Source organism: Sorex fumeus, unplaced genomic scaffold (genome assembly GCF_029834395.1).
Source record: "Sorex fumeus unplaced genomic scaffold, SorFum_2.1 ptg000063l, whole genome shotgun sequence".
Lineage (NCBI taxonomy): Eukaryota > Metazoa > Chordata > Mammalia > Eulipotyphla > Soricidae > Sorex > Sorex fumeus.
Genome location: NW_026606120.1, coordinates 61,155,695 through 61,173,357, shown reverse-complemented (window position 1 = coordinate 61,173,357; position 17,663 = coordinate 61,155,695). Strand labels below are relative to the sequence as shown.

At 44.6% G+C, this 17,663-nt stretch overlaps 1 protein-coding gene across 1 annotated transcript in view; it reads right to left on the bottom strand.

The window, feature by feature from the left end:
- Window positions 1-17,663, bottom strand: part of TEX14 (testis expressed 14, intercellular bridge forming factor) — a 108,667-nt gene that overhangs the window by 42,836 nt on the left and 48,168 nt on the right. The window contains exons 12-18 of the mRNA XM_056127599.1: window positions 17,372-17,522; window positions 15,579-16,333; window positions 12,726-12,832; window positions 9,772-9,897; window positions 9,537-9,616; window positions 4,074-4,343; window positions 2,475-2,575 (exon numbers count right to left, since the gene is read on the bottom strand). Of these exons, the coding sequence (XP_055983574.1) occupies window positions 2,475-2,575; window positions 4,074-4,343; window positions 9,537-9,616; window positions 9,772-9,897; window positions 12,726-12,832; window positions 15,579-16,333; window positions 17,372-17,522 (1,590 nt within the window). The remainder of the gene's footprint in view (window positions 1-2,474; window positions 2,576-4,073; window positions 4,344-9,536; window positions 9,617-9,771; window positions 9,898-12,725; window positions 12,833-15,578; window positions 16,334-17,371; window positions 17,523-17,663) is intronic.

The following is a 17,663-nucleotide window of genomic DNA, read 5'->3' as shown; positions in this document are numbered from 1 at the left end:
TGAATGCAGAGCCAGGAATAGGCCCTGAGCACTGCCAGGTGTGCCCCCATCCGAAAAACAAAATGAAGTAGGGTTTTTTTTTTAATTTTTGGGTCACACCTGGTAATGCAGAGGGGTTACTCCTGGCTCTGCACTCAGGAATTACTCCTGGCGGTGCTCAGGGGACCTTATGGGATGCTGGGAATCGAACCCAGGTCTGCCACTGTGCTATTGCTCCAGCTCCCGAAATAGGATTTTTCCAGTGAAAAAACAGGATTTTTAAAAAATCACAACGCAGGGGCTAGAGGTATAGTGCAGTGGCTAAGGCACTTGTCTTGCAAGAGGCCAATCTCGGTTCATTCCCTGGCATCCCATATGATCCTCTGAGCACCACCAGGAATGATTTCTGAGTGCAAAGCAAGGAGTTAAGTCCTGAGTACTGCCTGGTAAGGCCAAAAATAAATAAATAAATAAATAAATAAATAAATTGCAATAAAGGGCCAGGCAATAGGCTCAAGTGGCAGAGCACATGCCTAACATGTAAGAATCCCCTAAGCTTGATTCCACCTCTCCTAGGTGTGTGGTCCTGGTGTCCCAAGGGCCAGGCAATTTAGGGTGTGGCCCTATAAATAAAGTGAAAATATCAGTGCAACCTCAATAATAAAAAAAAATCAAGAATTTGAAAGCAACAGCTTTTTCTTCAGCATCTTCATTCCACCCCACCCTTTTCCTGCTTGTTTCTCTATACTCAGGTCCCAATTATCACATGGCCAGAACACTGGCTCCTGTCCTCACTTTCAGTCATCCCTTCGCAGAGGTTTTGTGGTTTACTTCCTAGAACACTGCTTCTGCCACACACTTCCTCTTCCTGTGCACTTAGCTCACTTTCACCCTGCATATCAAATTGAAATTTCTTTCTCTGACGGCCTGGCTTCTCTTAACTTCCCCACCCTCCTGACAACCTGCTTCTCCACCCAGGTCAGTATGCTTAAAGTGCCCCTGCTTTCTGTTCTCACATGAGAAAAAAAAAGGATGAACAGTCCCAGGAGACATTTTTGTTACGGTCATATACAACATGATCTTTGAAAGGCTTCACATATTATCACAATTGCATTTTTATATTGCTGCATCTCTCTCTATATATATATTTCTTAGGGGGAGGGCACACTCGGCAGTGCTCAGAGTTTACTCCTGGACTCTGTGCTCATAGAATCACTCCTGGCAGGGCTCTGAGGACCATACGCATTTTGGGGGCTCAAACCCAGTCAGTTGCATGCAAGACAAGTGCTTTATCCACTGTACTATCTCTCTGGCCCTGACTGCACACAGCCGAACCAGGTTCATTCCCCAGCATCCCATACAATTCTCTAAACACCACCATGAGTGATGTTCAAGAGTCACTCCTGGCAGTGCTGGGGGAACCATATGTAGTGGGTGTTTGCCTTGTCGACGACCAATCTGGATTCAATCCTTGTCATCCCATATGATCCTCCCAAAAGTACTTTTCTTCATGTCACTGAAGATTGAACCTGGGTCAGCCGTGTGCAAGGCAAGAGCCCTACCCACTGTACTATCGCTCTTGCCTACCCCCTTTTTCTCTTTTTGAGGGGGCTGGTTTTGGGGTCAACCCCAGTGGTATTCAGGGTACCTATCATGCCAGGGATCCAACTAGAGTCAACTGCATGCAAGGCAAGTGCCTTAATCCCTGAACTATTTTTCTGGCCCATACAGTGCTTCAATCTCAATTGCTGTTAATATTCTTTAAATTACTGTGGTTTCCCACATCAAATACGGGAACTTTTGGTTCCTGGTTCCTGTTTGAAGCCTAGTTGCATGCGGCAGAATGTGTTCAACTTCTAAGGCAAGGCTGAACTTCTATGCAAATGTGAGAAAATGCCTGGAGCCTGCAGATCCCGCTAAGGCACAGTTGTCAGATCTGAGCACAAGTTCCCAGTGGGTTCGAGATGGCTGCGGGTCTTTGAGGATATTCCAAGTGAAGAACTTTCACTGCAACTCCTGCTCCAATGAGACCCAGCTACCTGCCGGATCGTAAGCCTGTGTATCTACTAGTCTGTCTATCTACTTGGATGAGAAACTTATAAGCCAGAGTTGAACCTGACATATCTGTGTTCTCTCAAAGATCCAATGCTTTAAGCTGAACTGATTCAACTGTACTAGGCAGGGAGGAATTATTTCTTTACTCATATCAGAGTCATGAGGATATTTGCTCTAACAGAAAAGGAACACCATTGGGGGCAGAGTGATGGTACAGTGGGTAGGGCACTTGCCTAGTATGTAGCTGACCTAGGTTGAATCCCTGGCATCCCATATGGTTCCCTGGGCCTGGAAGAGTGATTCCTGAGTGTAGAGCCAGGAGTAACCTCTGATCACCACTGGGTGTGGGCCAAAAAAATAAATAAATAAAATGAAAAGGAAAGGAAAGGAACACTATCAGTCTCTGGGCCTAACATGTCTCTCCAGGAGGTATTACTTACACCATAAGATTTCTTGCTGGTCACAGATGCATCACAATTTGCTTGAGAGACTTCTCTAGGCTCTGCCTTCTCATTCTTTCTCAAGGGCAGGAGTTTGAAACCTATTGATTGTAACAAAACCAGGGCCAAAGTCATTGAGAAATATTCAGATGGCATGGAAAGGGCAAAGGATGCTATGAGAGAAGAGATGTTCTGTGTGATTCAGCCAGTGTTCCACAGAACAAGTTCAGGTTCTTTCCAAAGTGTGGAGACTAGAACACAGCCCAGGATCACCTTTTAAAATATTATTTTGTTATTTTGGTTTTGGAACACACCAATGGTAATCAGTGGCCATCCCAGCCTAGTGCTAAGAGACCACTCCTGGAAATGCTCAGGAGACCATGCAGTGCTGGGTACTGAACTAGGGCTTCTGGCAGATAATGCATATGGCTCGAGCTCACTGAGGTTCCACTTCACCCTTATGCCACATTTAGGAGTGATGCTTGACAAGGGTAAGACTCAATCCCAGAACCAAACAAAAAAATCAAACAACACACACACACACACACACACACACTTTCTACCTAAGATAAATGATTTTAGATGTACCTTTCTTTGACTTGCAGGCAACTGTTATTTCCTATTTCATGCCCTGATTGCAAGCAAATTACTTGGGCAGAAATATGTAGCCTTGGGGGCTGGAGCAATAGCACAGCAGGCAGGACGTTTGCCTTGCATGTGGCCAACCCGGGTTCGATTCCCAGCATCCCATATGGTCCCCTGAGCACCGCCAGGGGTGATTCCTGGGTGCAGAACCAGGAGTAACCCCTGTGTGTTGCCAGGTTTAACCCAAAAAGAAAAAAGAAAGAAATATATAGCCTTCAGGTTTTTTCTACCTTCCACTTTGGAGAAGCCTGTGTTCTCTAACATGCATTTTTCTCTCTTTCTCTTCCCCCTATTCACATTTCTCTAAGTAAGCTAAATAAAAATATTCTGCTTCACTAAAAATTTTTAAAAATTTTTAAATAATATAGCCTTCAGTTTCCATCTACAAATCTCTAATAGTGATGATAGTAAATGTCCTTTGTTCCTAAGAATCTTTTCGCATAGACGCTCTAGGAGTTGGTGGGATTTTTCTGGCTTAAATACAATGCAAAGAAATGAGAAGCAGAAAGTAGACATTGCCTCTGGGTAGGGATGGCTCTACTCCTTGCCATGTTGGACCCAAGTCTAGGATCAGGACATAAAAATGATTCTACTTTCATTGGACAGACAGGTCTGCTCCAGTCAGAAAAAATTAGGAATCTCAGGCAGCACACTTTCCCCTGAGCACCAGAAGGTGTGGATTTCTTTAACTGTAGGAAGGACAATGTGATCAAATGGGCATGCTGCTTTTTCCTGGAAACCCAGGGTTCCACACAGATGAGTAAGGAGAGAAGATTAAGCAAAGAAGTATTCCAGTTTTGTGTGCAAAGTCCCAGATTGAACCAAGGTCTCATGTAACACGCAGGGCGCATGCTCAGTTATTGAGCCACTTCCTTAGTCTAAGGTTAACTTGTTTTTGACAGCTGGGAACCTGACAGAGCTCACCTCTATCCTGATTTCTCCAACTGAACTTACTAGCCAAGTTGCCAGGTCCAGGTCGTCCGCCATGCCAGTCGCTGTTGGGGTCATTGCTGTCTGTTTTGTCACACTTGCCATTTCCACTCTTCCTGGGACACTCGAAAGCTGGCTGACAATCTGCTTTCTCAAGGTCCCTAACTGGGGGCTGTGGCAGAGGATCAGGCTCATTTTCATTTTCAATCTCTAAATTCAAACTAATCTGAGGGTGCCAAGGAGGTGCCACCAGCTGCCCAGTAGCTGCTTTTTCTGCCATTTCTTTCACCTCCACTGGATATAAGAAAAAGCAGGATGTTAAAAATGGCATGTGAATACTGGAAACAAAAGCTTTCAATTCTTAGAAGACTTGAAATTGCATAACTGCCTTGTTTAGAACATCCTCATCTTGCCTGAAGGGGAGGAGATGAGAGAGTTGGAGACAGATCAAGGGAAGTGCAGAATTTCAGATAAACTTATAGCCTTGATAAATTGAATTTAGATAAGCTGAATAAGTAGAAGACTGCAGAAAACTTGTAGATGTAAACGGACCTTCTTGATGTGGAGCTTTAACAAGAAAGTGAATTCTGAAGCCCCAGACTAAAGAGATATATGGAGAGGAATCTATTTGAGTATTTTTAAGCCTTTAAAGGCTCTGAGTTTGGGCCAGAGCGATAGCACAGCGGGTAGGGCATTTGCCTTGCACGCGGCCGACCTGGGTTTGATCCCCAGCATCCCATATGGTCCCCTGAGCACCGCCAGGAGTGACTCCTGAGTGCAGAGCCAGGAGTAACCCCTGTGCATCGCCAGGTGTGACCCAGAAAGCAAAATACAAAAACAAAAAATAAAGGTTCTGAGTTTATATTTTAGAAGTGTGTATCTATGTGAGTGTTTTTGTTCTAGATATTATTCTATAGCACTGGCATTAAGAAATGTAGTCATTGGGGGGTATGGTGCCGCCAGCAGGTCAATCTGTACCTGTGAGGCAAGTGCATCAGCAGCCTGGTGGCGCCTTCAGACTTCCAGATACCCCAAAATTGCTGCTGGGCCTTTGGCCAGACCCCAAAAACTCGGGGCAAAGTTTACAAAGAAAGTAAACGGCCAAAAGTTAGGTACGTGGGAGACACACCCACAAACCACCTCCGGCTCAGCTATATAATTGGAGGCATGGCCTCTTTGGTTCCTGATTGGACTGCTTAATGGCCATGATCCCAGGGACTCAGAAACAAATCTCAAAACTCAATGGCTTTTGGCAGAAATGCGTCAGGTCCCTGCAGTAGGTTACCGGCGCCCGGCCACCTCAGGTGGGAATAGGTTTTGTGCCTTGGCCTGTTCCCCCTGGTGGCCAAGTAGCCGTCATCCACCAGAGGCCATTCGACAGTCAGGTTTGGGCCCTCAGTGATGAGACACGTGGGGCCTCAGAGGATGGGGGTGGAGCCCGCCCTTTCCTCCCCATCCCAACGAGACCCTGAGTCGCTGCCCAAATAAGAATGGTGGGTCTGGTGTCAAAATATTGAATGTAATCAAAATAGAGAGAGAGTAATGTGGAAATCATCTGGTCCACAGGTAGGGGTAGGGTGAGGGATGGGGGTATACTGGGGTTTTTGGTAGTAGAGAATGGGCACTGGTGAAGATATGGGTGTTTCATCGTATGACTGAGCCTTAAACCCAAAAGCTTTGTAACTGCTCTCATGGTGATTCAATAAATAAAATTATAAAAAATGAAAAATAAGTAGTCATTGTACCCTTTAAATTTACAAGGTAAAACTGACATAAAAGAGTAATGCTCCCAGAATATATAAAATTGACACTGCATGATCTCTACTTGAATAATGTTATGCATTATGAGAGGCAGGGGTCAAGGGAATTTGGGTAGATTGGTGATGTAAATGGATATATCAGTGGTTTTAAAGAATGGTACAGCTAAATATCCAAACCACAAAATCAACAACACTGAAAACAACCAAAGTTAAAAATGTTCCTGTTAACCTCTTATTACAGCTCCCGGAACCCTGCAGCCGCAAATCAGGACATCTTTTTATGACATCTTATTATCTCATTCCTACTTTGGACAAACTGGCAGGCTATCGAATGTAGCCTGCCCACAGGGCAGAGTCTGGCAAACTCCCCGTGGTGTACCAAATATGCCAAATACCAGTAACAATGATGGGTTTCATTCTCCTAAAGAGCCTTGAATATAATCTCAGGGCTAGGATGAAAGAGACGTTACTGGGGCCTGCTCAAGGCAATCGACGAATAACAGGATGATGAATGAATGAATGAACCTCTTATTCCAGAAGTCACACCCACAACCCGCCTCCAGAACCATCTTCCAGCACACAGCAGCGAAGAAGAAAACTGGCTGGAGGGCGCAACAACTCCCGGAGAATTCTCTGGGCCTCATATAGAGCTGATATCACCGGGAGGTCCCAGATGGGGTAAGTGCTGTCTCTCCGCCTTCTCCAGATGGAATCCCGGTGACCACGAGCTTCTACAAGCATGGCTCTGGCATACGGATACCAGGACTATTTTCTGAACCTGATATTTTCTGAACCTGACATTTCCTTATACGCAAAGTGATCACTGTCACTATCCTCCTGTTGTTCATCGATTTTCTCGAGCGGGCCCAGTAACGTCTCCATCGTGAGACTTTGTTGTTACTGTGTTTGGCATATCAAATACATCATGGGTAGCTTGCCAGGCTTTGTGGTGCGGGCAAGATACTCTTGGCAGCTTGCCTGGCTCTCCGAGAGGGGCGGAGAAACTGAACTCTGGTTGGCCATGTTGGCTACGTGAAAGGCAAATGCCCTACCCGCTGTGCTATTGCTCCAGCCCACAAAGTGATCAATGGAAAGTAAATGATCTAGCATTTGTCCCTGAAAAACAGGCTTGAATGGTGATGGGAAAATCTGAGCAAAATATAATGCGCAACCAAAATGCATCTGGACTATGAATTTAACTATGCTGCTATGCCGCCCTGGGGGGGAAAGGGTGTCTGCCCCTCCGCCCTCCCCCTTTGTGGTGGCGACATGGTGGCCTGCATCTTTTAGAGCCTAATGAACAGCCAGGTATGAGACTGCACTGACGAGGCATGTGGGGCTTCATGGGATGTGGGGTGGAATCGGCCCTGCTCCCCGCCATGACAATGCTTCGGGTTGCCACCCTCAAACACCTCCTTCAGCTTCTGACCAACCATGAACCCAGAAGCACACATACCAATCTCGGAACCCAGGGGCTTCTGGCAGTAATCCCTCTAGGTTTATTACTAAAATATCAGAAATCCAAAATCACATTGCCGCTATTGTGGTCACATGGACATCATATGCTCTTCATCAGCAGCAATAGAAAACAAATTATCTAAGGATGTCTTTGTGGCAGGTCTGAATGTTGGAGAAAATTCCAAATAACAATGTTGTGTCTTTTGTCGTAATACTGAATGTGATCAACGTAGATAGAGAGAGAATAAAGTGGAAATCTGCCACACAGGCGGGGGATGGGTGGGAGGGGGATATACTGGGGTTCTTGGTGGTGGAAAATGTGCACTGGTGAAGGGACAGGTGTTTGATCATTGTATGAATGACCGAGTCTTGAACTGAAAGGCTTTGTGACTGTTCTCATGGTGATTCAATAAATTAAAAAAAAAATGTGCCTGTCTGGGCAGAGTGATGGTACAACAGATAGTGCGTTTGCCTCACACACGGCCAACCCAGGTTTGATCCCTAGCATCCCACATGGTCCTTTGAGCCAGACAGAAGTGATTCCTGAGCACAGAGCCAGGAATAAGCCCTGGACACAACTGAGTATGGTCTACAAACAAACAAACAAACAAAAAAAAGAAAAGTGCCTGTCAGGATGGCAGACTGGGGATTTCAGTGAGGGGTGAGTGGGAGGAAACATTGGGACATTGTTGGAGGGAAGCTGACAATGGTGGTGGGTTTGGTATTGGAGCACTCTATGTCTAAAACTCAACTATGAATCACTTTGTAAACTACAGTTCTTTAATAAAATAAAAAATTTTGTAAAAAATGTTATGCAAGGGCCGGAGAGAGAGCACAGCGGGTAGGGCATTTGCCTTGCACATGGCTGACCCGGGTTCGATTCCTAGCATCCCATATGGTCTCCTGAGCACCGCCAGGAGTAACTCCTGAGTGCAGAGCCAGGAGTAACCCCTTTGTATCGCCGGTGTGACCCAAAAAGCAAAAAAAAATAAAAATAAAAATAAAAATAAAAGCAAGTAAAACTACTAAAATTTAAAAAAATGTTATGCATTAGGGGCTGGAGCAATAACACAGTGGGTAGGGCATTTGCCTTGCACATGGCCAACCCAGGTTCGATTCCCAGCATCCCATAGGGTCCCCCGAGCACTGCCAGTAGTAATTCCTGAGTGCATGAGCCAGGAGTAGCCCCTGTGCATCGTCGGGTGTGACCCAAAAAGCAAAAAAAAAAAAAAAAGTTATGCATTAAATACCTACCTTTTCTGTGCTTTGATATACACGGCCCATGTAATCCCATCAACGGCCAAGACCCAGAGATTATAAAACCAAGCTCCCAGAAGAGAACAATGCAGAGTCTCCTGCCTGCCCCTGCGCCTGCCCCTTGTCCTTACCAGGGCCCCATGTAGGGGGGCGGGTTGAGTTTCCCTCCCAGCCCTGAAACCAGCCACAGCCATGCTTAAGACCATTCTCCACACGCTTGGACGAGCCTCACACATGGAGAAACCGGCAGAGGAACCCAAGTGTGCGGAACCCGGGGCTGAGATCTCTAAGGCTGCTCGGATCGGGACTGGGCCTCCTCCACCCAGATTCCCCATCTTCCAGTAGCTAGACAGTTACACCCACCAACTGCCTGTGCCCGTGTAATACCATTAACGGCCAAGACCCAGAGACTATAAAACCTAGCTCCCAGAAGTGCACGGCTGCATTTGCTTCTTATTGTCTAGTTCTCACTCTCAGAGAACCCGGAAGGCTACCAAGAGTATCCTGCTCTCACGGCAGAGTCTGGCAAGCTCCCCGTGGCGTATTCAATATGCCAAAACCCAATAACAATGATGGGTCTTATTCCCCTGACCCTGAAAGAGCCTCCAATGTGGCATTGCTAAAATCTCAGGGCTAAGACAAATGGAGACGTTACTGGTGCCTGCTCGAGGAAATCGATGAACAACAGGATGACAATGACAGTTGATATAAAACTCATTTTTATACACACACATATATGTAAGTAGTAGAGTAGTTCCTGTGAAGTCTATAAAGAAAAAAAGTTTCCTTTTGTAGTTGGCAATCATAAATGCCTTGCTTTTTTCTAATAGAATAATCTAACAGAAGGATGTGGGAGAACATTACAGTACATATTGTGTACTTAAGAGATACTAACCAGAAAAAAAAGATAAAAACAGTAACAGTTAAAAAGAAGAGAGAGAGAGATACTAACCAGGTCAGAACTATGATTTAAAGTTCATTTTGTCCGACAAAATCATAAATTTATACTCACTTTTCCATTTTAAGTATACCTCTCCATCATCTTCATGATTTCTTGACTTTTCATTACAGAGTTCAGACTCCATACTGATCCTAAGTTGTACAGGTTTTTGGTAGGGAGAAGAATGGGATAGACACAAACAGTAAGCTGCTCAAGATTCTTACACCGCCCTGAGCCTACCAGCCACCAGAGTATTTCTGCAACTGAACTGCCTCCCGCTCACCACCAGAGGGCACAGGATCCTCACCTGGTAACGCCCTGACCAAATCTGGAGGAAACTGGAGGTCCCTGAGGGCGGCTTGGCATGGTCCACAGGGCACTATTCAGCTGTGTCACTTTGGGGCGGGCACCAAACTCTCTAGGTCTTCCCTGGCTAAGAAAGCAAAGGTCTGGGTTAAATAATCTCCATGTTTGGGTTTTTTTTAAGAATGAGATTTCTTGATTCTAAGAGTAATCTTGGTGGGGCTGAGAAATAATACAGTGGGTAGGGTACTTGTCTTGCACATGGCCGACCCCGGTTTGATCCCTGGCATCCCATACAGTCCCCTGAACCCTGCCAGGAGTGATACTGACTTCAAAGCCAGGAGTAAGCCCTGAGCACTGCTGAATGTGCCCCCCTCAAAAAGAAAAATCAAAATATAAGACTGCCTACACATGTATCATTTTACAGTTCAACGGGCTGATAGCATGCCTTGTATACAGGAAGTCCACGCTCAGAGGAAACTCCTGGCTGTGCTCAGAGCTCACTCTTAGTGGTGCTCAGGGACTATAAGCAGTGCTGGGGATCAAAATGGGGTCAACCACATGCAAGACAAGTGCCTTACCTCCAGTATTATCTCTCTGGCCCAAAAACGTTTAGCTCTTTTTTTGTTTGTTTGTTTCTGTTTACTCTTTGGGAGAGCTAAACCCTGTAATTCTAACTTTTGCTATTATGGTTACGTTACTCCATTCATTTCTATTAATTATGTGAGAGCTAAACCCTGTGATGCCAGATAGATTACCTCCAAGAATTCCCTTTATAGAGGTAAAATACACTAATCTAAAAACACCAGGGCATTTTTCGGATTCTCCCTCATGTACACATATACCAATATAAGGAAACAGCAAAATCTCGTTCACCACGAGCTGGGTGATTCAGTAGGGGCTATAGGGCAATGCAGTAAGTCATGATTTTCTAGAACTGACTAAAATGCTGCTAATTCAAATGTTATCTTTAACCAAAGAAAAGTAAACATAAAGTTGACAGACTAGTCTATCTTAGAGAACATTTGCTGACTCTTAAATAATTTCTGCAAAGGAAAATTTGTTTTACCTACGTTTTTAGTATCCCTGGTATTCCTGCATTCGTCTTCTAGTGGTTTGGACTGAAGCCACTTGGTTTCACTGATCTGGCTGCGAATCAAGTGTCACGGAGCTATGGCAGTAATAGTCCAAGCCCTGCACTGGAGTCAGTGATTTTTTTTTTTGTCTTTTTTGGGTCATGCCCAGCAATGCTCAGGGATTACTCCTGGCTCTGCACTCAGAAATTATTCCTGGCAGTGCTTGGGGGACCATATGGGATGCCAGGGACCGAACCCTGGTTGGCCACGTGCAAGGCAAACGCCCTACCCACTGTGCTATCACTCCGGCCCCTGGAGTCAGTGAATCTTAGTCAAAGAATGTTAGTTTCTAAATAGTTTGGCTTCTAAAGTACTGACAAATGGAATATAAAGTATTTCTTTTCATAAGAAAAAAAGTATGATGGTTGCAATTCATAATCAGCAACAGAAAACAAATCGTCTAATGTTGCCTTTTCAGCAGATCTGAGTGTTGGGGTAAAATCCCAAATAATAATGCTGGGTTTGGTGTCAAAATATTGATTGTAATCAAAGCAGAGAGAGAGTAACATGGAAACTGCCTACCACAAAGGTAGGGGGAGGGTGTGGAATGGGGGGCATATGGGGTTTTTTTGTGGTGGAAAATGTGCACTGGTGAAGGGTCCGGTGTTTCAACATTGTATGACCGAGACTTAAACCAAAAACTTTGTAACTGCTCTCATGGTGTTTTAATAAGGAAAAAAAAAAAAGAAAGAAAAAACAATATGATGGGGCCAGGAGCTAGGACAGAGGTGAAGGTGTATACCTAGCACTGCACCCAAACTAGATTCCTTTCATAGCACCACGAGGTCCTGTGAGCATTTCCGTGTGCAGACATGGCAAACTCCAGCACCATCAGGTGAGGCCTGTGTATCCCGAGCACCACAGGGACCAAGCAGCCCTGAATCCTCAGCCTCTGCATTGAATCATGGGTCTAGTTGGCCAAGAATTAACAGTGGAGGCTCCAGGCTCCGGAGCATTGCTCAAAAGGCAAAAAATAAGAGAAGGGGCCCGACTGTAGGTAGGGCACTTGCCTTGTCCAACTTATCCTGGTTCGATTTCCAGAACCTGCTACGGTCCCCTGAGCATGAGGAGTAATTCCTGGGCACAGAGCCAGGAGTATACCCTAAGCACCACCCAGTATTGCCCAAAATCAAAAACAAATGAACGAAAAGGGAAAAACAATATGGAGACCTTTATGCTTTCCTCTGACAACTGATGAGCTCTTCTGATTAATCTGAAAACTATTTTACCTTTAATGTCACCAATAAGTTTCCATTACAGCACTCTTTCTTACCGTGGACAGAACCTGGCAAGATGTATCTCTGTATCACTATTCCTCATCAGTTATAGTCTCTTTGTTATTAGATATATGAAGATCATTCAGTGGACTCAAGGTTATGGGGACTCGTGAGACATGGTGGCAAAGAATATTAAAAATGTTGGCCCAGAGCAATAGACAGTGGGTAGAGCACTTGCTCTGAATATGGCTGACCCAGGTCTGATTCCTAGCACCTCATATGGTCCCCTGATCCCAACCAGGAGTGATTCCTAAGGACAGAACCAGGAGTAAGTGCTGAGCACTGCTGGGTGTGACCCCCTCCCAAAACAAAACAAAACAAAAAAACCAAAAAACTACAGACACATGCATTAATTTTTTTTTTAAAGTTAACCCACTTGGGGCCAGAGTGGTAGCACTGTGGGTAGGGCGTTTGCCTTGCACGCGGCCGACCTGGATTCAATCCCTGGCATCCCATATGATCCCCCAAGCACAACTAGGAGTAATTCCTGAACAACACTGGATGTGACCCAAAAAGCAAACAAACAAAAAAAAAAGTTAACTCACCTGTTGGGAGTTTGGTTCCTGCTTCTTCCCAAATTGTCCTTGGCTCCTTGAAAGGCCTGAAACTGTTCGACATTGCATTGTTTTCCAGAGGCACAAAGAATTGATGGCTTTAAAAGCAATTAACATTTTTCAGTATTACAGTGAGGAAATTCTCTTCTCACATTCTTTTTTCAAGGCCATCCTTGATACAACTGTACCAATAACCAGAGGTACTAAGTATACTTTCCTTTGCATGTTTCACATTCAGAAACTAATCTATTAATAGAGACTTTTAGAGATTTCAGTCTCCCAAAATTTAGTTCAGAAAATAAGCAAAAAGACCTAGGGATATAGATCAGTTTTAGTGTGCTTATCTTGCACATGTGAAGCTCTGAGTCCACAACAACAACAAAAAAGGAAGAATGAGAAAACAAAAAAATCAACATAACAAAAATCTACCCAGAGAAACAGTATAAGGTGCTTTCCTTGAATACACCCTAGGCTGGAACTGCATTTGGTCTCCTGAGCACCACCAGGTGCCATTCCTGAACACTGTAAGGAGTAGCCCCAAGTACCATGGCCCAAAACCCCTGCCACACCCCAAAAACTAAACAACTGGTTGGTGATATATAGCTTAAGTGGAAGAGCAGATGCCCTGAGATGGGAGATGTCCGGGGTTTGATTCCTTCCACCACCTGGTCACTAAGTCCCACCAGGGTTCACTCCTGGCGAGGCTCAGGGGACCAAATGCAGTGCCAGGGATAGAACCCAGGATGGCAGGGTGCAGGGCAAATACCCTACCAGCTGTACTATTGCTCCAGCCCATTCCCTATATTATTAAGGGGGTAGGCTCTGTGGCAGAAACCCCAGGTTCTATCTACGACTTATCCAAGAGGGTTCTTTGTTTCTCATCCATAAAATAAGGACAAAATAGGACCTGAGAGATAGTACAGGAGGTAGGACAAGCCCAGATTCAATCCCCAGCACCTCACATGGCCTCCCAAGCACCAAGAGTAACCCCTGATACAGAGCCAAGAGTCAGCCTTGAGCACTGATGCATGTAGCCCACAAAAACAAGATAAAACAGAAAACCAGGGACAAAATACATTCCTGAATCTAGCAGTAAGGATACAACAGTTATATGGTGATTGTTAATAAAACCTACTAAAAGTTGGCCTTTTTATTACCATGGGCCAACAACAGTTTCAAATAAGTTCAGTAATAAGTCTTCCCAGAGGAGCCAGCTCCTACTCTACCTTCATCTCTGTATTTCCACTGACCATGGGAAATGTAAGTCACCAAGTGTGGGCATCACTGTAAAATGGCAGGTTCTTCCACTTGAAAATTCTGTCATTCAAGAGGCAGTTATTACTGTTGTCTGTCTGAACTTGTTCAAAGCCACGCATCACTCGCTCCCTCATTCCTACAACAACCAACTATTGACTAGGTGCTGGGGCACAGAATGGGTTGTAGGTTCTGTCCTTAAGTATCTCAATCTATCTCAGTAATAACCTCAAACTAAACATTCCATACAAGCTCCTGTGGGGTCTCTTTCCCGCTTGAGACAGTTTCTCTGATCACCAGATCCCTCTCTATCTGATCAGAGATTTAAGCGACTTCGTAGCAGAACTTGTGGCTCATTCATCTGTCATTTCTCAAAGTCAACTATAGAGTTTCTGGTTCTATAAATATCTGTTGAATGACAATGACTTCAAAGATTTGGTTCAGGGGTAGAACACACACCTGGTGCGTATGAGGCTCTGGTTTCAAAATCCAACAACAAATATATAATACAACAACAAAAGACAAAAAGGTATTTTGTTGAATAAACAGATGAAAGAACGAATAAACAACTTAGAATGGAAATTTCTTAAGACCTGCTTAAGACATCCTATATAGCAAGTTGAACTATATAAAATTGATTATTTCAACCTTTAACAGCAGCAGTTTTGGGGGTCAGAGGAATAGTACAGCAGGTAGGGTATTTGCCTTGCACATGGCTTACCCAGGTTCAATCCCTGGCATCCCATATGGTCCCCCAAGAGTAATTTCTGAGTGCAGAGCCAGAAGTAGTGCCTACAATAAAATAAATTTAAAAAACAAAAAACTAGGGGCTGGAGTGATAGTAAAACAGGTAGAGCCCTTGCCTTGTTACACAGTTCAATCCCCGGCATCCCATTAGGTCCCCTAAATCCTGCCAGGATTAATTCCTGAGCAGAGTCAGGTGTGACCCTTTAGCATTCCCAGATATGGCCAAAAAAGGAAGGATGGATGAAAGGATGAACGGACGGACAGATGGATGAACAAACAACAAAAAAAAATAACAGTTTCGGGTCAAGGGAGATGGTTCAATGCCTGGATCACCTGCTTTGCATGCTGGGGTCTGGGTATGATCCCCCCCCCCCCCACTTTATGGTGCCATGCACTAACCTGCAACTAGCCCCTGAGCAACACCAGGTATGGCCAAAAAAGTAAAATAATAATAATAATAAATTTATACAATTCAATATAATGCACAGGATCTATCTGGGTTTTGAAATGGGTAATTAAGAGTATCTATCTTGGAATTCCACCTTCATGATTTTAGCTCCCAAACCAGGCCCTTGACATATGAGTCACTAGTACTTCTTTCATTTCTTCCCCAGCTCTCCGTCACTAGCATTTCTCTCAGCTCTGGCACACAAGCTACAATGGTACTGAGTCATGCTCCAGGTCCTGCTCAGACTGCCCTGCCTCCCACTTCTTTACCTGATGGATCTTCTCTGATTGCTCCTCGGTGTTTTCTTCAAAGACTTGGGTGAAAGATTTCCAGCCACAATCACTTCTTGTCCTGCATCTCTGACTAAAATGCCCAGATCCCTGAAAGTCACTCACTCTTCTCGGGGTCTCTACTAGGACCGGGCAATTGCTACCAATATCTGATAGTTGCAGGACAGGAGGAATATAGTTCAAAGTTGGGGGACCCCGGGCTGGAGGTAAGGCCTTTAGAGCCTCTCTTGTAGAAATCCATAATGACATGCATTCTTCCTGCTCCTTCTGCATCATCTCAACCTCGTCTAGTTTCTTTTGGATACTCCTGATCAACTCAGCATTCTGGCGTGCGAAGACCTGTGAAATCTTTAGATTCAGCACACACTTGCTGATGTACTCCTCAGTCCTGGACCGGTTGTTCACATTGCTTTTGACTTCTCCAGGAGTCTCCACGAGGCTGGATGAGTTAAGGGAATCACTTTGCCAGTCCCAGTCCTCAGTTTCTGAAGAGCTCTCATCCTCATTATAGGAACAGCATGCCTCTCTCTCTATCTTCTCCAGTTCCTCTTCCATGGACTTCAGTTCATCCACCTGGTTCTGCCCAGCCCCCTCAAAAAATGAATCTGCTGTTGGGGACTCTTCCTCTCTGTCCTCTCGCACACTTAGGCAGCCTGAATTGATTTCATTCATTTCAAAGCTGTAGAGGCTTGTCCGGCCTGGGCTGGGGCTCCTGGACTCTTCTGCCACAGAGCAATCAAGGCAAACAGCGTCTTGGTGCTTGGTCTCCTTGGTCGTCAGACTTCGATCTGGGACCTGAGGATCTTGTGTTACTTTCTTAGTGGGAGAAGAATGACTCTTGGGCGAGGGAAGTTGACTACCTGTTGGAAAGAGAGGCAGCATGTAGTTGACTAAAGTGGTCGCAAGCAGAAGTGGCTGCCTGTTTGAGGGGTGCGGAATGTAGACAGCTACTCAAGGAGCTGAGAGGATATCACTACTCTAGAAAACTGGGGTACACAGACAGTAACTTGGGGGCTGGAGTGATAACACAATGGGCAGAGCATTTGCCATGCATGCATCCAACTTGGGTGCAATCCCCAGCATCCTATATGGTCCCCCAAGCATGAACAGGGATGATTCCAAGCCCAGAGTCAGGAGTAACTCCTGAGCATCACTAGATGTAGCCCCAAAAACAACAGCGCATGTTTTTGAGTAATTTTTTCTTCTTTGCACTACTCTATATTTGCTATCATGAACTATAATAACTTAAAATTTTAAGATAATAATTTAAAATTTGAGGAGGCGGAGACATAGTACAGTGGATAGGGCACTTGCCTTGCACGCAGCTGCCCTGAGTTCAATCTACGGCAACCCATGTGGTCCTCTGAGCACTGCCAGAGTGACTGCTGAGTGCAAAGTCATGAGTAACTCCTGAGCATCAATGCGTGTGGCTCAAAATCCAAAATAAAATAAAATTATTTATAATTTAAGAAGAAATTAGATAAACTCCTAAGGATAATTATAATAAAAAGTAAATTGGCGCTTATTGCTTGGATTTATTTATTTATAAATCCAACTAAGGTGTATGTGAAGCCCCAAAGGTTTAACTTAGAATTTTTTTTTTTTTGCTTTTTGGGTCACACCTGGTGATGCACAGGGGTTACTCCTGGCTCCTGGCAGTGCTCGGGGGATCATATGGGATGCTGGGAATTGAATCTGGGTTGGCATGTGCAAGGCAAATAAATGCCTAACCTGCTGTGCTATCGTTCCAGCCCCCTAACTTAGAAATTTTAAGTAGCCTGATTTTTCCCTAAGTCATTTCTCCAGCATAAGTGATATGCACTGTTTGGAGACGTCACAAGCTTATGACTCAACATATTTATCTCAAATTATGTTTAAGCTTTAGTTAAAGAACATACCCATTTCCTTCAGTTCTTTTATTTCCAAGTCAGAAGTCTCTTTTGAATATTCTGAAGTCAGTCCTAGACAGACATTGGTATCAGGATGGACTTCATATCTGTGTTCCCTGGAACTCTCAGTGGGCTGAGTTCTCTGGCCTCCAATAAAATCCTGCAACAAGAGGGAACAACGCCAAGGACACTGCCAGTTATCTGAAAATCACTGGTATCTTTGAAACAGATTAAGGTGTGAGTAGATTCCCCCAACCCTGTTAGGAAGACTGTAGTTCTAATGAGCTAATCTATGGTTATT